At 46.6% G+C, this 20,024-nt stretch overlaps 1 protein-coding gene across 1 annotated transcript in view; it reads left to right on the forward strand.

Moving 5' to 3' along the window:
• LOC124038037 (SH3-containing GRB2-like protein 3-interacting protein 1) overlaps nucleotides 1–20,024 on the forward strand; it is a 125,022-nt gene that overhangs the window by 70,922 nt on the left and 34,076 nt on the right. Inside the window, 5 exon segments of the mRNA XM_046353414.1 lie at nucleotides 14,002–14,074; nucleotides 18,905–18,929; nucleotides 19,274–19,294; nucleotides 19,520–19,585; nucleotides 19,902–19,968. Of these exon segments, the coding sequence (XP_046209370.1) occupies nucleotides 14,002–14,074; nucleotides 18,905–18,929; nucleotides 19,274–19,294; nucleotides 19,520–19,585; nucleotides 19,902–19,968 (252 nt within the window).

Below are 20,024 nucleotides of genomic sequence, written 5' to 3' on the forward strand. Positions count from 1 at the left end.
TCATGTGAATAGCAGTACAGGTAGGGATTAATGTTCAGACATGTACTAACCAGGTGGATAGATTTTCATTACCGGTGCACGAGATGGGCAATCTATGTGAAAGCACTACTGATGCAATCTATTTTGGGCTATACATGGTCTGTCCCTTCTATTCTCTCAGAGCAAAGGTTGTCTGTTTTCTGATCATTGGGCCTTTTCAGTGAAAGGTTAAACTACTTCTATCGCTCAAAGAATACTCTCGTCTGTCTTTCGTGACTCCTCTGAGGGCTGTGTAGGATCAATAAGGTCGGAGTTGTGGAATGAGAATGGCACACTCTTTTGTCACTGTGTGTCTATCAGATGGTGTGTGTGTGTTACAACATGCCAGGGAAATTCATGTGTGCAATTTCAATGTATTTTGTTGAGTAACAAAATGTGTCTTGTTTCCCCTCTAGGGGCACTTTGTTTGGAATTCATGTTGTAAAGGCTTGCAGACCTCATAAAGGTATCACGGCGCTCATACTGCTGGCTGGCTGATATTTACAGTACCAGTACATCCACCCACTGCTGTTACTGAGAAATGGGCACTTGGCATAGCTTACGATTGCTATTTGTATGGTGTACACAGGCACACGTTTAGTTTACCATATATATATATATTTTATTCTATTCTTGTAAGTATTTGGATATTGTTCATGAATATGTGTTTACAGTTGTTTGTTTGTTTTTGTATTTTTAATGATTATCATTATATTATATTGACAACTTTTTACAATCCAGAATCCAGTTATTCATCTGTCAAAACAGGTTCGTCTCCCCTCTGTATTAGACGAGGGTGGTTACCGTGAAGAATAGATGTTGCCCCGGGGACTAATTTGAGGAGCGCACAGCGTTTTGTGTCTACTCAGTGAGCGTGAAGCAAGGAACAACCGCCCAAATAAGACTGGTACCCTCTCCTCTTCTAGTTCAGCCGATTGTTGAGCGTGACTCTCCAGGGCTGATTTGTTAGTAATAGGAGAAGCATCTGTCTGGAATAGTTGGATTTGATCTCGAGAGAAAATGGTACAGACAGAATTTACAGGCCTAACCAATACAGTGCCCTGGTGCAGTTCAACTTCAACCAACAAGTTCGTCATAGTCTGGAATGCAAATGATGGTTGATAATGTGTTGAGTTGTCTTCTAAAGTATGGCAGACAGTATGTGCAAACACACCAGTCGGTGTTATTATAATGAGAGTTGCAGTGAAGTATGTTCTGACGAACACAGGCTGCTCATTGAATGGTGTATGGAACAAGCAGATGTTGCTGAAAATTGTGAAAAATGTCAGCCTTTGGTGCATGTAATAGGGAGCCTCGGGATATGACTCCCAGCTGTTAGGGGGAAACCAGAAGAAAGATGGAGAGAGAAAAAGAGAGACTGCAGACTGAGAAAGAAGGTGGGTGTACAGATGACCGGTCCCCCCCCCCTCCTGGAATTCCATGACACCTTTTGTCCGCTGTCAACTGTCAGTGTGCTGGTGCAGTCGGATCTGCCCATCATGACGCGCTTTCCTTAGTGTCCGGCCGCACGTCATTAAGAATCTGTGCATCCGTTCAGCAACTGACAAAGCCGGTGCTGTGTGTGTGTGTGTGTGTGTGTGTGTGTGTGTGTGTGTGTGTGTGTGTGTGTGTGTGTGTGTGTGTGTGTGTGTGTGTGTGTGTGTGTGTGTGTGTGTGTGTGTGTGTGTGTGTGTGTGTGTGTGTGTGTGTGTGTGTGTGTGTGCATATACACGTGTTTGTGTACAGTAAGAGTGTCTGTCCATAGCTGACAGTGCAGCCACCTGGACAATACAGTAAGAGGCCAGCCTTAGTGCACTCTCACACTGTGAGTAGGGCTGGTGACCTGAGTTTGGCGGCCATTTTCGTGTCTAAGTGAGTCGGCGCTTGCTGCCCGGGGCTCTGTTCTGTCTTTCAGTGTTTCTCTTTTCCCTGTTTCTCTGTGTTTCTGTTTCCCTGTCTCACTGTTTCTCTCTGTCTTGCAGTTTCTCTCTCTCTCTGTTTCACTCTCTCTCTGTCTTTCTGTCTTTCTAGCTCTCTGGGTTTCAGTCTTCTGAAAATAAGAACAGACAGGTGCAAAGGCAGCCTCTCTGTCTAATCTTCCTCTTCTACTCTGCCTCCTCTAATCTTCTCACTCCTCTATGTTCATCTTTTTCTCCTCTGCCCCCCTGCTCTGCTCTAGTCATCTTTAAAGAGAGAGTTCAGGTGAAGCAGCAGGTCTCCCGATCTCATTTTATATCACGGCAGGGCATAAGACATGGCATCAGGTCACAAAATGGAGAATCGCTGTGCGTGTGTGCAGCCGTAACTGCGTACTTGTCTGTGTGTCATTTGAGTGTGTGTCTGTGAGACTGCACATTTGTTAGTGCATAGAGCCCTATCTGCCAGTCTCCTGCTGCATCTCTCTCTCCTCCTCCATCCTCACAGGAATGACTCATGCCAACACTGGAGCCATTTTAAACCTCCCTGCCAGCCTCTATAACCCAGCTCTCCCCGGCCTTCCCCAGCCCATACTCTGACTCAGATGCCCGTTTCACACCTCCCTGCCAGCCTCTATAACCCGGCTCTCCCCGCCTTCCCCAGCCCATACTCTGACTCAGATGCCCGTTTCACACCTCCCTGCCAGCCTCTATAACCCGGCTCTCCCCGGCCTTCCCCAGCCCATACTCTGACTCAGATGCCCCTGTTTCACACCGTAGCCTCATTGTCTTTCGTCAGATGGTGTCATTCAAACGTGACAGGAGCCACATGTCTAGCAAATCGTAGAACTAATCTTTACAAAATATTGATACTACACTGCTCAAAAATATAAAGGGAACACTAAAAATAACACATCCTAGATCTGAATGAATGAAATATTCTTATTAAATACTTTTTTCTTTACATAGTTGAATGTGCTGACAACAAAATCACACAAAAATTATCAATGGAAATCAAATTTATCAACCCATGGAGGTCTGGATTTGGAGTCACACTCAAAATCAAAGTGGAAAACCACACTACAGGCTGATCCAACTTTGATGTAATGTCCTTAAAACAAGTCAAAATGAGGTTCAGTAGTGTGTGTGGCCTCCACGTGCCTGTATGACCTCCGTACAACGCCTGGGCATGCTCCTGATGAGGTGGCGGATGGTCTCCTGAGGGATCTCATCCCAGACCTGGACTAAAGCATCCGCCAACTCCTGGACAGTCTGTGGTGCAACGTGGTGTTGGTGGATGGAGCGAGACATGATGTCCCAGATGTGCTCAATTGGATTCAGGTCTGGGGAACGGGCGGGCCAGTCCATAGCATCAATGCCTTCCTCTTGCAGGAACTGCTGACACACTCCAGCCACATGAGGTCTAGCATTGTCTTGCAGTAGGACGAACCCAGGGCCAACCGCACCAGCATATGGTCTCACAAGGGGTCTGAGGATCTCATCTCGGTATCTAATGGCAGTCAGGCTACCTCTGGCGAGCACATGGAGGGCTGTGCGGCCCCCCAAAGAAATGCCACCCCACACCATGACTGACCCACTGCCAAACCGGTCATGCTGGAGGATGTTGCAGACTGTCACGTCTGTCACATGTGCTCAGTGTGAACCTATTTTCATCTGTGAAGAGCACAGGGCGCCAGTGGGGAATTTGCCAATCTTGGTGTTCTCTGGCAAATGCCAAATGTCCTGCACGGTGTTGGGCTGTAAGCACAACCCCCACCTGTGGACGTCAGACCCTCATACCACCCTCATGGAGTCTGGAGTCTGTTTCTGACCGTTTGGAGTCTGTTTCTGACCGTTTGAGCAGACACATGCACATTTGTGGCCTGCTGGAGGTCATTTTGCAGGGCTCCTCCTTGCACAAAGGCGGAGGTAGCGGTCCTGCTGCTGGGTTGTTGCCCTCCTACGGCTTCCTCCGCGTCTCCTGATGTACTGGCCTGTCTCCTGGTAGCTTCTCCATGCTCTGGACACTACGCTGACAGACACAGCAAACCTTCTTGCCACAGCTCGCATTGATGTGCCATCCTGTATGAGCTGCACTACCTGAGCCACTTGTGTGGGTTGTAGACTCCGTCTCATGCTACCACTAGGGTGAAAGCACCGCCAGCATTCAAAAGTGACCAAAACATCAGCCAGGAAGCATAGGAACTGATTTCACAACAGCATGTGAAATTTGTTGTCAATCAGTGTTGCTTCCTAAGTGGACAGTTTGATTTCACAGAAGTGCGATTGACTTGGTGTTACATTGTGTTGTTTAAGTGTTCCCTTAATTTTTTTGAGAAGTGTATTTCTAATGGTCTTAACTTAACTTATCAGACATCCCCAAATGGGCACATTTATAGGTCTACATTTGCATGTAGTCCAGGTAGCCTAGGCCTACTTCTACAGTGTATTCCAAGTATTCACACCCCTTGACTTCTCCCACGTTTTGTTGTTAGACTCAATTCAAAATGGATGAAATATTTTACAAAATCTCACGCATCTACACACAATACCCCGTAATGAGAAAATGAAAACATGTTTTATGTATTGAAAAGGAAATACAGAAACAAGTTTTCACACCCCTGAGCCAGTATATGTTGGAATAACCTTTGGCAGTAAGTCAAAACTGTAACTAGGCCACTAAGGAGCATTCAATGTCTTGTTGGTAAGCAAATCCAGTCTACATTTGGCCTTGTGTTTTTAAGTTATTGTCCTGCTGAAAGGTGAATTTGTCTCACAGGGTCTGTTGGAAATGCACACAATTAAGTTTTGAAACAATGAATGCACACAAAATGACGGGAGGGAGCGCATTCTGGAGAGAGACGTACCTTGTTCGTCTTAGCCACACTCCCCTTATTCTTGGTCCATGGCATCCCTGCGGCCTCCTCAATGGATTAGTCCACTGAGACAGGCTTAAATCACACAGGTGTCTCCTTATTCTTGGTCCATGGCATCCCCGCGGCCTCCTCAATGGATTAGTCCACTGAGACAGGCTTAAATCACACAGGTGTCTCCTTATTCTTGGTCCATGGCATCCCCGCGGCCTCCTCAATGGATTAGTCCACTGAGACAGGCTTAAATCACACAGGTGTCTCCTGTGCCATGAGCAATACGTGTGTATTTGCAACTACTCGACCTCAACAAAAATGTCGGTCGACCAACAGCCTATCGAACAAACAATCGACCGTTCGACTAAATGGGGTCAGCCCTACTTATCTTACCACACCTGTATGAATCACCGGACACTTCTATGTATCCCTTATTCTCTCTTCTGTATGAATCACCACAAAAACACCCTTTTTACTAACTACCATACGCCTTCCTGAAGAACCATGCTTTTAAGATACTGAGCATAGTCTCTCGGAACCAGTGACCGCCCAACACCTCCATAACCTCACACCTTCCAAGAATAAGTGTTTCTGAATGACCTCACGCCTTCCAAGAATGGCCACTCTGAGTGACCAGACACCTGCGTTTCTCTCCTTCCTCGGCGTGTGCCATTCTTCACGACTCAGTATGCATAGGAGCACCCGTCTCCCCCTCACTGCTGCCTGTCTGTGTGGAGAGCCCTCCTGGCGGCCAGCCTGAATCTGGTTCACTGTGGATAAAGAGCCTCCCCAGCTGTCCCCCTTTAAACCAGCTTGTAAAACAGTCCCTGCTTCAGAGGGGAAAAAACTGTCCCTGTTTCAGAGAGTGTAGAGCACCCTGAATGGGCCCAGTCACCGGCTTGGGGGAAAGAGAGTGTAGAGCACCCTGAATGGGCCCAGTCACCAGCTTGGGGGAAAGAGAGTGTAGAGCACCCTGAATGGGCCCAGTCACCGGCTTGAGGGAAAGAGAGTGTAGAGCACCCTGAATGGGCCCAGTCACCGGCTTGAGGGAAAGAGAGTGTAGAGCACCCTGAATGGGCCCAGTCACCGGCTTGGGGGAAAGAGAGTGTAGAGCACCCTGAATGGGCCCAGTCACCGGCTTGAGGGAAAGAGAGTGTAGAGCACCCTGAATGGGCCCAGTCACCGGCTTGGGGAAAGAGAGTGTAGAGCACCCTGAATGGGCCCAGTCACCGGCTTGAGGGAAAGAGAGTGTAGAGCACCCTGAATGGGCCCAGTCACCGGCTTGGGGGAAAGAGAGTGTAGAGCACCCTGAATGGGCCCAGTCACCGGCTTGAGGGAAAGAGAGTGTAGAGCACCCTGAATGGGCCCAGTCACCGGCTTGGGGGAAAGAGAGTGTAGAGCACCCTGAATGGGCCCAGTCACCGGCTTGGGGGAAAGAGAGTGTAGAGCACCCTGAATGGGCCCAGTCACCGGCTTGGGGGAAAGAGAGTGTAGAGCACCCTGAATGGGCCCAGTCACCGGCTTGAGGGAAAGAGAGTGTAGAGCACCCTGAATGGGCCCAGTCACCGGCTTGGGGGAAAGAGAGTGTAGAGCACCCTAAATGGGCCCAGTCACCGGCTTGGGGGAAAGAGAGTGTAGAGCACCCTGAATGGGCCCAGTCACCAGCTTGGGGGAAAGAGAGTGTAGAGCACCCTGAATGGGCCCAGTCGCCGGCTTGAGGGAAAGAGAGTGTAGAGCACCCTGAATGGGCCCAGTCACCGGCTTGAGGGAAAGAGAGTGTAGAGCACCCTGAATGGGCCCAGTCACCGGCTTGGGGGAAAGAGAGTGTAGAGCACCCTGAATGGGCCCAGTCACCGGCTTGGGGGAAAGAGAGTGTAGAGCACCCTGAATGGGCCCAGTCACCGGCTTGGGGGAAAGAGAGTGTAGAGCACCCTGAATGGGCCCAGTCACCGGCTTGGGGGAAAGAGAGTGTAGAGCACCCTGAATGGGCCCAGTCACCGGCTTGGGGGAAAGAGAGTGTAGAGCACCCTGAATGGGCCCAGTCACCGGCTTGGGGGAAAGAGAGTGTAGAGCACCCTGAATGGGCCCAGTCACCGGCTTGAGGGAAAGAGAGTGTAGAGCACCCTGAATGGGCCCAGTCACCGGCTTGGGGGAAAGAGAGTGTAGAGCACCCTGAATGGGCCCAGTCACCGGCTTGGGGGAAAGAGAGTGTAGAGCACCCTGAATGGGCCCAGTCACCGGCTTGGGGGAAAGAGAGTGTAGAGCACCCTGAATGGGCCCAGTCACCGGCTTGGGGGAAAGAGAGTGTAGAGCACCCTGAATGGGCCCAGTCACCGGCTTGGGGGAAAGAGAGTGTAGAGCACCCTGAATGGGCCCAGTCACCGGCTTGGGCGAAAGAGAGTGTAGAGCACCCTGAATGGGCCCAGTCACCGGCTTGGGGGAAAGAGAGTGTAGAGCACCCTGAATGGGCCCAGTCACCGGCTTGGAGGAAAGAGAGTGTAGAGCACCCTGAATGGGCCCAGTCACCGGCTTGGGGGAAAGAGAGTGTAGAGCACCCTGAATGGGCCCAGTCACCGGCTTGAGGGAAAGAGAGTGTAGAGCACCCTGAATGGGCCCAGTCACCGGCTTGGGGGAAAGAGAGTGTAGAGCACCCTGAATGGGCCCAGTCACCGGCTTGAGGGAAAGAGAGTGTAGAGCACCCTGAATGGGCCCAGTCACCGGCTTGGGGGAAAGAGAGTGTAGAGCACCCTGAATGGGCCCAGTCACCGGCTTGAGGGAAAGAGAGTGGAACACTGTGTGTGTGTACACATGTGTGTGTCATTGTGCATGTGTGTGTGTGTATGCTTTCAATCATAGCTTTCTTGCTTTGGAGGGTCTGAAATAGACAGTCAACGTCTCCAGACTACAGTTAAACCCAGACACACGAGACATAAATACATAAAAGCTATTGTGTTGCTTAGAATACAGAATGGCACACAACGCTAGTCTCCCCATGCACTCCAGACACACATGAAGCCAGAAACAAGCAAAGAACTAACAAGATAGCCAAGGTACAAACATCTAGTAAAGCACAGTAATAACATAGCTATTGTAGAGTAGCACTGTAGATCACTATCAGTGTGTGGCCCCAGGAGGTGCAGTTGGAGTCTTGGAGAGATTCAATCTTCTCTATGCTACCTGTATTTCTAGTCTGTTTTGTGCCTGCAGAATTTCCAGGGCAGCAAACTAGCAACAACCTGTCAAAGCCAAGATAACCTACATTCAACTATTTCAACTAAGGCCTGATTAGTTGTGAGACTTGTTTTGTTTTGGAACAGATGTCAAGATTTGGAGACACCTGTGGGGGGGATTGACAGAAACAGAGCTACCTTAGATGAAGATATATATCAAAAGGCGACATAACAAAGACGATGGAATTCAGAGAAATGATTGCTTTGCAGTGTATTTTCTCCTCCCTCTCATTGGCCCAGATGTCATCCATAGTTAGGTGGCGCTCCTGCTCTCTTATCATCTGGGAGTTTGTGGCCTTTCCTTCTTTTACATTACTGTGTCTTTAAGAGAGATCACTAATGACGTTAGCACGTCTGCTAGCTCTGGTACGGAAGCCATTAAGTCGTTAATTAGCATCCACTAACCAGGCACTCTTATTTTCATATCCACTAATTAACCCCTACGCATGGGGAGGGAGGCCTTCATGTGTTGTCAATCCCAATGTCAGAGGACTGCATTTTGGCAGACTCTGTTGCTTTGAGCGTAGATGCGTGGCGTAAACACGTATTGCAGTAAATAGAGTTATGACCAAGTTTGTAGAGTAAATGTGTTTAGAGAGAGAGAAGAACAAAGTTGTTGTGGTCACTATTTCTATGGTTCAAATTGTATTACATTCGCCGAATACTACAGGTGTAACCTTACAGTGAAAAACTTACGAGCCCATAACCAGAGGTTGAGGTTGTTGTCCTGGCACCACACAGCTAGGTCTCTGACTTCCTCCCTATAGACTGTCTCGTCGTTGTTGGTATTAGGCCTACCTCTGTTGTGTCATCGGCAAACTTAATGGTGTTGGAGTCGTGCCTGGCAGTGCAGTCATGAGTGAACAGGGAGTACTGGAGGGAGCTGAGCACGCACCCCTGAGGGGCCCCTGTGTTGAGGATCAGCGTGGCGGATGTGTTGTTACCTACCCTTACCACCTGGGGCGGCCCGTCAGGAAGTCCGGGATCCAGTTGCAGAGGGAGGTGTTTAGTCCCAGGGTCCTTAGCTTATTGATGAGCTTTGAGGGCACTATGGTGTTGAACGCTGAGCTGTAGTCAATGAATAGCATTCACACATAGGTGTTCCTTTTGTCCAGGTGGGGAAGGGCAATATAAAGTGCAATAGAGATTGTATCATCTGTGGATCTGTTGGGGCAGTATGCAAATTGGAGTGGGTCTAGGGTTTCTGGGATAATTGTGTTGATGTGAGCCATGACAAGCACTTCATGGCTACGTGAGTGCTACGGGGGTCGGTCGTCATTTAGGCAGGTTACCTTAGTGTTCTTGGGCGGCACAGGCACTATGGTGGTCTGCTTAAAACATGTTGGTATTGCAGACTCAGACAGGGAAACGTTGAAAATGTCAGTGAAGACACTTGCCAGTTGGTTAGCGCATGCTCGCAGTACATGTCCTGGTAATCCGTCTGGCCCTGCGGCCTTGTGAATGTTGACCTGTTTACAGGTCTTCCGGAACAGCTGGTGCTCTCATGCATGTTTCAGTGCCATTTGCCTCGAAGCAAGCATAGAGACCAACCAATACGTTCAAAGATCCCGGATCCACTTGTCACGAACCGACTCAAAGCCCGTAACAAGAGATGAGGAGTAACAAAACATATTTATTAAATCAAGTATATGTAAGTACAATATACAGTGGTGTGTGTAATCTGTAGTGTAAGTGAGTGTTTTACATGCATGAATGTGATAATGCAGGGTTTTGAAAGGTGCCAAAGCAAACAACCAAAAGCCACCAAGATACACAACAAAATCTATAAATGTGTCTGCATGGAGCGTGTCTCTTCCATGAATGGGGAAGTGGTGTATTTATCCTGGGACACACCGGGCCCAGGTGTTTCCCATGGAGCTGACGACCCTCCCAACTCCGCCCACCAGCATCCTAATAAGGAAACAAGAACAAAGAGAGAATACGGAAGACAGAGTGGGAGGGTCGTCACATGAAGAAGCCAATGTCTGATGTGGTGTACTCCTCAATGCCATCGAAGGAATCTCGGATTATATTCCAGTCTGTGCTAGCAAAATCACCCTGTAGTTTAGCATCTGCTTCATCTGACCACACTTTTTTTATTGACCAAGTCACTGGTGCTTCCTGCTTTAATTTTTTGCTTGTAAGCAGGAATCAGGAGGATATAATTATGGTCAGATTTGCCAAATGTTGGTCGAGGGAGTGCTTTGTATGTGTCTCTGTGTGTGGAGTAAAGAAGGTCTAGAGCTTTGTATGTGTCTCTGTGTGTGGAGTAAAGATGGTCTAGAGCTTTGTATGTGTCTCTGTGTGTGGAGTAAAGATGGTCTAGAGCTTTGTATGTGTCTCTGTGTGTGGAGTAAAGATGGTCTAGAGCTTTGTATGTGTCTCTGTGTGTGGAGTAAAGATGGTCTAGAGCTTTGTATGTGTCTCTGTGTGTGGAGTAAAGGTGGTCTAGAGCTTTGTATGTGTCTCTGTGTGTGGAGTAAAGATGGTCTAGAGCTTTGTATGTGTCTCTGTGTGTGGAGTAAAGATGGTCTAGAGCTTTGTATGTGTCTCTGTGTGTGGAGTAAAGATGGTCTAGAGCTTTGTACGTGTCTCTGTGTGTGGAGTAAAGGTGGTCTAGAGCTTTGTATGTGTCTCTGTGTGTGGAGTAAAGATGGTCTAGAGCTTTGTATGTGTCTCTGTGTGTGGAGTAAAGATGCTCTAGAGCTTTGTATGTGTCTCTGTGTGTGGAGTAAAGATGGTCTAGAGCTTTGTATGTGTCTCTGTGTGTGGAGTAAAGATGGTCTAGAGCTTTGTATGTGTCTCTGTGTGTGGAGTAAAGGTGATCCAGAGCTTTGTATGTGTCTCTGTGTGTGGAGTAAAGGTGGTCCAGAGTTTTTTCCCCACTGGTTGCACGTTTAACATGCTGATAGAAATTTGGTCATTTAAGTTTACCTCCACTTCTAGGAGCGCCGCCTCTGGGTGAGCGTTTTTCTTGTTTGCTTATGGCGGAATACAGCTCATTCAATTCTGTCTTAGTGCCAGCCTCTGACTGTGGTGGTATGTAAACAGCTACGAAGAATACAGATGAAAACTCTCTCGGTAGATAGTGTGGTCTACAGCTTATCATGAGATACTCTACCTCAGGCGAGCAATAGCTCGAGACTTCCTTAGATATCGTGCACCAGCTGTTATTTACAGAAGTACATAGCACTCCGCCCCTTGTCTTACCAGATTCCGCTGTTCTATCCTGCCGGTACAGCGTATAACCAGCCAGCTGTATGCTGATAGTGTCGTCGTTCAGCCATGACTCCGTGAAGCATAAGATGTTACAGTTTTGAATGTTCCGTTGGTCGTTTAACTTTGCTCGTAGGTCATCTATTTTATTCTCCAGATTGCACGTTTGCTTGCGGAATGGAAGGAAGTGAGGGGTTTATTCGATCGTCTACGAATTCTCAGAAGGCAGCCTGCCCTTTGGCCCTTTTTTCTCTGCCTCCTCTTCACGCAAATCATGTGGATCTGGGCCTGTTCCTGAGAAAGCAGTATATTGTTCGCGTTGGGCTCGTCAGACTCGTTAAAGGAAAAAAAGGATTCTGCCAGTCCGTGGTGATTAATCACAGTCCTGATGTCCAGAAGTTATTTTCGGTCATAAGAGATGGTAGCAGCAACATTATGTACAATTTCTTTTAAAAATAAGTTGCAAAAACCGCTAATAAAAAAAAAAAAAATACAATCGGTTGGGGATATGTAAAAAGTCTGCCGCCTTCTCCGGCGCCATTATTACAGTGGTGGGGGTCTTGCTGTGTGTGAGTCACTGATACTATATATGTGACACTTACTATGCTTCCTGTGCGTGTGTCCTGTGTGTGTGTGTGTGTGTATACAGCTCCACTGCACCAGGGAATTATAGTTATGTGGCTGAGCCCTGAGGATGCAGAGGGGAATATGTTAGCAGGATCAATGATAGCAGGCCTCTCCGGATCGATTTCTCATTTGGGTTTCGACGGGTACCCACAGAAGCAAACCCCTCTAGTCAGGGCAGGGTGAGGCAGTGGCAAGTACCCACTACCCATAGGCCTACTACACTCTTGGAAAAAAGGGATCCGACATGGTTCTTCGGCTGTCCCCAGGAGAACCCTTTTTGGTTCCATGTAGGGTCAGGCTGCGACAAGCAACCACAAACCCAGTGGGGACAGAAGCTGTGACAAGCAACCACAAACCCAGCGGGGACAGAGGCTGTGACAGAGGCTGTGACAAGCAACCACAAACCCAGCGGGGACAGAGGCTGTGACAAGCAACCACAAACCCAGTGGGGACAGAGGCTGTGACAAGCAACCACAAACCCAGCGGGGACAGAGGCTGTGACAGAGGCAGGTACTGACAGACACCCAGAAGGACAGAGGCAGCTCAGACGGGTAGGTAGGTAGTGACAGGTCTCCACAGCGCTTGTAGACAGACAGGGACAGGTATGTACTGATATAGGCAGAGACTTACCTAAGATGACTGTATATCTGAGGAGGAAGAGCGAGAGAAACAGACGTGCATAGCGGCATATTTTGACTCTTGTCGCGTATCTCTTGGACTGGTAGTTTAATTTGCATGCTACAGACGAGGCGTGTTTAGACTGCTTGAGGAGATTGCATGGCGATAGGCTTCCTCCTCCCTGTGCTGTGTTGATTCTCCGTTCGTCAACCATCGCATTTGTTTTTAATTCATGAGTTGAGCCACCGGTGTTGAATTCAAGCGCTGACATAGAGGCTAGGGATAAAGACACAGTGTGTGTGTGTGTGTGTGTGTTCAAGGCTGCTTCGCGCAGACACCCACCTCAAGGCTCTGGGTCCACCAGTGCGCGTCAGTCACACTGTAGTTTGAGAGGTACCGTAGAGGCGTGAGAGGACAGACCGAGAGACATGAGAGAATGACGAGGCTTGAATACTGGGACCAGAAATGCAGGGAGATAACTGGGCCTTCATTTTGGGTAAGAATGGAACATTGGAATGTTAATATGGCCCAAAGAAATCATGCCAATTTCCGTCTGCTGTTGGAAAGTAATCTTTACAGTGCTGCTTCAATATTCTGTTCCAAGTCATTTCAGTCGGCTCCTCTTTGGTCTGCGGAGGACTGAATTTGGAGAGCAACCAAGTTAGCTTCCCTTCTGACTTCGTGTTTTAATAGTCTAATATCACGGCAAGTTACAGATCTCTTGAAGCAGAATACTCTTGATTTGTGTTTACTGAGAAATGTTTCTCTGCTGTGAAGGCAATTATCTTATCAGCCATGCTCTGTTGTACTCTGTAAAATATTAATTGAGGATAAAGTATAGGCAGAGGTAGGTGCCAGATTCCTCCCTACTCATTGGCTATACTATGAGTTATTTCTGTTGATGGTCCAGTGTATTGATTTAGACTGGGTAGAGTCTGAATTTAGACTCGGTACTAATGGAAGTGTCCGTATCAGAGGAGGGGGCCTTGACAGATCAATGATCAACAGAAAGGCATCCATCTGCATTGGCCATGAGCACCATTTGAGATGTGAACGAATATTAGCCTTCACAGCGCGATAGTGTTAGCCTTCACAGAGTGCTCTTCTACTAAATAATAGATGAAAAGCTCACCTTTGATCCACCGGACCATAGATCTGGGCCTCTGTTCTGACGCTGGAGAGCTTAACCTGGCTCGAACTCTATGAATACACGCAGATGGACACACACACACACACACTGTACATACAGACACACACATGCACTATGTGTATACACAAACATGAATATGCTCAAGTTCACGCACATACAATACCTAGACACCTTTTGATGTAAACACACACACACCCTCATACTCATACACACACGGCTCACAGCTGGGAGTTTCTGACTTTTGCTCTTTGATGCTGCTGCCTGTCGATTGTGTGTGACTGTGTGTGAGACTGTGTGTGTGAGTCTGCGTTTGATCTGTTAACACACTAAACTGTCTCTCTCCTCTGGTTTCTCCTCAGGATTGAAAAAGCGTACCAGGAAGGCCTTCGGGATACGGAAGAAAGAGAAGGGAGACAAGGACAATGACTCAACGTAAGTCTACCAGTCTAACTTGCGCGCACACACACACACACGCACACACTCGTAAATCCATGTACACCACTGTCACCCAAATATGATTCCACTGGCTGTGAACGTTCCGTCGGGGACGTTGGGGTTCTGTTGACGTTTACGTACCCCCTGAGGAGCCATAATATCCACTCACCCGAGGACTGTTGTCTTGGCCAGCTGTATGGCTGTGCCCATGCCTCTGTGAAACTGCCTGTATAAAACTCTGGCTTCAAGGCTCAGCACTGTGATCAATCACGGCCTGGACCTAGTGTTTTCTCTAATGCTGTTTGGGAAGTACCGATTCCCCTCACTGGGTTGTATGTGCATCCACGCACGATAGCTTTTCATTTTGATTCAGGACATCTGATAGGCGGGTATGAACCTGTTGCTGTGTGTGCGCGTGCATGCAAGTGTGTGTGTGTGTGTGTGCTTTTTGTCGACTTTCACTTATATATTATTGCCAGCAACAAAGCCTCTTCTTTTATTTCCGCCAACCGACCTAGTCATGATTGCTGGGCAGCGGCCATTACTTCTATCATCCAGGCAGTTCTAAAGTTGGCGAGGCGTGTCACTTCACCGGTCTCGTCGCTTAGCCCACCACATGCACTGTTTTCTTAACCACAACTGTGTGGATCTATAAAGAATTACTGCGGGAATAGGAATAAAGTAGGCTAATGCAATTGCTAAAAATGGTTTATTACTGAAACACCCAAAGTCATCCAATTGTTACAATACATTTTAAGCAATAGCCTGCCCGCGTGCGGTCAACTATTTCAGCACCATTTTTCGCCGCTTTGAGACGAGCGCGGGGACTCGTCTTGATTAATCCATCTCCGATTTTTTTTCTTTTCTTTTCTCTTTCTTTTCACTGAAACTCATTTTGGACATTGGTTTGACTACAATTAGACTGTATAAATGTCAGCCGAGGTGAGTGCTGCTCATGATCATCTTGTCTAATTGGATAATTTGTTAGCACAGATCAGAACACTTCGCCAGTGTGTTATGTACAGTAGTTTAACAAGGGGATTATTTTTGCTCTTCACTCGCAGTGGCTTATTAGCCTAGGCCTACTCCGACCAAAAGCCTGTGACTTGTCCTAATCAATCAATGTGATGTTGTTCAACTGAATCTCCGTCTGTATATTTGCATAATTCTCTGATTTGAGCAAACAGGTGGAGGTGGTATAGTTCATCTATCGCTGATCAGAAACATTATGGATGAAAAAATGCATCGTGAATCAAATGCCTATTAAGTTTGCTTGATTGTGTAAAAGCAACTCTGAAAGCCTGCGGATGTTGTTTTCTATCGGTATCGTGATGAAGATACTCTCAATATAAGTATGATCCCACACTTGCTCCCTAACACAGGGAAGTGGAAAAGCCTTGGCCTCTGTTTCAAAATATACAGTGCATTAGGAAATTATTCAGACCCTTTCAATTTTCCCCATTTTTTTGTTACTTACCTTATTCTAAAATGGATTAAGATGTTTTTTTACTCATCAATCTACACACAATAATAATAAAGAATAAAGTTGTTTTATTGCAAATTAATTAAAAAAAAATTTTTTTACCTTTATTTAACCAGGGAAGTGAGTTAAGAACACATTCTTATTTTCAATGACGGCCTGGGAACAGTGGGTTAACTGCCTGTTCAGGGGCAGAACAACAGATTTGTACCTTGTCAGCTCGGGGGTTTGAACTCGCAACCTTCCGATTACTAGTCCAACGCTCTAACCACTAGGCTACGCTGCCGCCCTCTTTACTCAGTACTTTGTTGAAGCATCTCTCCCATTCTTCGTTGGATGGGGAACCTCGCTGCACAGCTATTTTCAGGTCTCTATAGACATGTTCGATCGGGTTCAAGTCTGGCTGGGCCACTCAAGGACATTCAGAGACTCCTGCGTTGTCCTGTTGGAAGGTGAACCTTCGCCCCAGTCTGAGCTCTTGAGTGCTCTGAAGCAGGTTTTCGTCAAGGATCTCTCTATACTTTGCGCAGATCATCTTTCCCTCTATCCTTACTAGTCTCCTATTCCCTTCCACTGAAAAACATTCCCACAGCATGATGCTGCCACCACCATGCTTCACCATAGAGATGGTTTTGGCCAGGTGCTGAGTGGTGCCTGGTTTCCTCCAGACTTGACACTTATCATTCAGGCCAAAGAGTTCAATCTTAGTTTCATTAGACCAGAGAATCTTGTTTCTCATGGTCTGTGAGTCCTTTTGGAAAACTCCAAGCGGGCTGTCATGTACCTTTTACTGAGGAGTAGCTTCCCTCTGGCCACTCTACCATAAAGGCCTGATTGGTGGAGTGCTGCAGAGATGGTTGTCCTTCCGGAAGGGTCTCCCATCTCCACAGAGGAACTCTGGAGCTCTGTCAGAGTGACCATCAGGTTCTTGGTCACCTCTCTGATCAAGGCCCTTCTCCCCTGATTGCTGAGTTTGGCCGGGCGGCCAGCTCTATGGGGTTCCAAACTTCTTCCATTTAAGAATGATGGAGGCTAATGTGTTCTTGGGGACTTTCAATGCTGCAGTAATGTTTGGTACCCTTCCCCAGATCTGTGCCTCGACACAATCCTGTTTCGGAGCTCTACGGACAATTCCTTTGACCTCATGGCTTGGTTTTTTCTCTGACATGCACTGTCAACTGTGGTACCTTATATAGACAGGTTTGTGCCTTTCCAAATCATCTCCAATCAATTTAATTTACCACAGGTGGACTCCAGCCAAGTTGTAGTAACATCTCAAGGATTATCAAAGGAAACAGGATGCACCTGAGCTCAATTTCGAGTCTCACAGCAAACGGCCTGAATACTTATGTAAATAACGTATTTCTGTTTTTAATATTTAATACATTTGCAAAAAAATTAATCTGTTTTTACTTTCTTGTTATTGGGTATTGTGTGTACATTTATGAGTTTTTAAAATGTATTTAATCCATTTTAGAATAAGGCTGTAACGGAATGTGGAAAAAGTGAAGTGGTCTGAAAACTTTCCGAATGTACTGTACACTACATGACCAAAAGTATGTGGACACCAGCTCGTCGAACATCTCATTCCAAAATCATGGGATATTAATATGGAGTTGATCTGATGCTATAACAGCTTCTACTATTCTGGGAAAGCTTTCCACACCTTTGGAACATTGCTGCAGGAACATGCTTCCATTCAGCCACAAGAGCATTAGTGAGAGCACAAGAGCAGCACTGATGTTGGGCGATTAGGCCTGGTTCGCAGTCGGCTTTCCAATGCATCCCAGAGGTGTATTTGTATTTGTATTCTTTATGGATCCCCATTAGCTGCTGCCAAGGCAGCAACTACTCTTCCTGGGGTCCGGCAGAATTAAGGCAGTTTGATGGGGTTGAGGTCAGGGCTCTGTGCAGGCCAGTTAAGTTCTTCCACCAATTTTGACAAACCAAACTGTTGCCACAAAGGTGGAAGCACAGAATCGTCTATAATGTAATTTCATGCTGTAACGTTACGATGGCCCTTCACTGGAACTAAGAGAGGCCTTGCCCGAACCATGAAAAACAGTCCCAGACCATTATTCCTCCTCCACCAAACTTTACAATTGGCACTATGCATTGGAGCAGGTTGCGTTCTCCTGGCATCCGCCAAACCCAGATTCGTCCACCACTCCAGAGAACTCTTTCCACTGCTCCAGAGTCCAATGGCGGCAAGCCCTACAGCTTTACTTTAAGCTTTTGTGTGCGGCTGCTCGGCCATGGGAACCCATTTCATGAAGCTCCTAACGAACAGTTCTTGTACTGACGTTGCTTCCAGAGGCAGTTTGGAACTCGATAGTGAATGTTACAACTGAGGACAGACCATTTATATGAGCTATGCGCAGCACTCGGCTGTAAAGTTCTGTAAGCTTGTGTGGTTTACCACTTTGCGGCCAAGCTTTTGTTACTCCTAGACGTTTCCACTTTACATTTTTACATTTAAGTCATTTAGCAGACGCTCTTATCCAGAGCGACTTACAAATTGGTGCATTCACTTCACAATAACAGCACTTCCAGTTGACCGGGGAATCTCTAGCATGGCAGGAATTTGACGAACTGACTTATTGGAAAGGTGGCATCCTATGACGGTGCCATGTTGAAAGTTTCTCTTCAGTGCGGCCCATTCTACTGCCAATGTGTGTCTATGGAGATTGCATGGCTGTGTGCTCAATTTTATACACCTGTCAGCAATGAGTGTGGCTGAAATAGTTGAATCTCCTCATTTGAAGGGGTGTCCACTTACTTTTGTATATATAGTGTAACTTTTCCTACATGACAGCAGTTCCACATGTTGCCGTGGCGCAAGTTGAGTGGGAAAAATATAATTTGTATTTTATTCTGTTACATTTTATTTTATTCTTAGCCGACTATGTGTGTTGACTGTGATCAAGGTAGCTTAGGTGTGTCTTGTCTGTTTAATTTAAATGAACAAAATGGCTATTGATTTCATGTGCATGGCGTAGCCATGTAGCATATGGGCTGCACAGACCAGTAACATGATTAGAATATGCCATTCAATTCTTTTGAAAATGCTAATCCCGGCAGGAATGCTAATCCCGGCAGGGACTGTATGAATTGAGCTCAACATTTTTTTGGCCAGATTATATATATTTATATTTTGCCATAAAGTCTGTCTGTAAAAGGTATTAGAAAGCCCCTACAGACTGGGGTTTTCCAGTGAGCTGTTTTTTAATTGGCAATGTGCTTAAGTGTTAGGAGAAAATATGGAAAGTGGATTTCAAGATCCTTACTTTCTCTTTGCTCCCTACTCTCTCCCCCCCTTTTTCTCTCTTTCTCTCTCTCTTTCACAGGGGGTCCCCTGACAGAGAAGGGGGTGTAAGTATCACAAAATCATTCATGCTTAATCCAATGGATTAATTGGTCGACTTGTTCAACTGTGAAATGATTGAATTGTGTTGTCAATAAAGATGCTTAATAATGTCATTGCTGGAAGGTGAAGACATGCTTGCCTATTTTACAAGCTCGGTTTAGTACTGCTCAGTCCTTTAGGTGAATCGGCACTGTAACATTGATGGCCCTTGTTTTTATTGACTCCAGAATCAAATGAAATGAGTCTATTGTTGAACTTAACTGTTTTGTGAGGTATTGAATTTCCTTACATGATTTGATTGAATTGTATTTGTATTCTCTGTATTGTGGACTCGACTGTCATCATCCAGGATCCCCATGAGATTGAATCGGTATTGAACACTATTGGAGTCCCTTCTAGTGTAGGATATATAGTTACTATAGACTCTACTCTACCAGACTTTAGGTAATCCTTAGGTGTATCGTTACTAATTGGGTTCATAGTTCCTGTATCGGTAGCATTGAGTAGCCAATCACTTAGCGTAGTAGTGCATGAGTTGAGCAATCAGGATCCTGATTGGTGGAATTGATTGTGATCGTTGTCATTCTGTTTTCAGTCACAGAAGAAAGCCAATGGCGCGGCTGTCAATGGATTCTCTGGAGAGATCGACTGGGACAGATATGTATGGAACCAGCATTCTTCCTTAGAACAAGCTCATATAAAAAAAAAACTATGATTATGTTACTGGCATACTCTCAAAGATCTATATGTCACGGACAGTAGATACTCTTCTGACCCTTCTGTTACTGTCCTACTGTCGTTTCTAAAGATTCTGAGTGTATGTTCATGTAGAGTCAATCGGTTGAGGTCAAATCCAGTTCAATCAATTCAGGAAGAAAACTGAATTGACAGAATTGAAATGGAATTGAGCCCAACCCTGGTCGCATGTTGTAAACACAGCGTGTGATGTTGGTGTGTCTGTTGCTCGTGTGTTTCAGAACACCCCTACGGTGGACGATGAAGGTTACAGTCTCAGGCCAGACGAGGAGGAGGGGCCAGGATCAGATATCCTTTATCATCTAGCTACATCCTAATGGAGCTAGATATGAACTATTTCACGC

This window comes from Oncorhynchus gorbuscha, linkage group LG06 (genome assembly GCF_021184085.1).
Source record: "Oncorhynchus gorbuscha isolate QuinsamMale2020 ecotype Even-year linkage group LG06, OgorEven_v1.0, whole genome shotgun sequence".
In the NCBI taxonomy this organism is placed as follows: domain Eukaryota; kingdom Metazoa; phylum Chordata; class Actinopteri; order Salmoniformes; family Salmonidae; genus Oncorhynchus; species Oncorhynchus gorbuscha.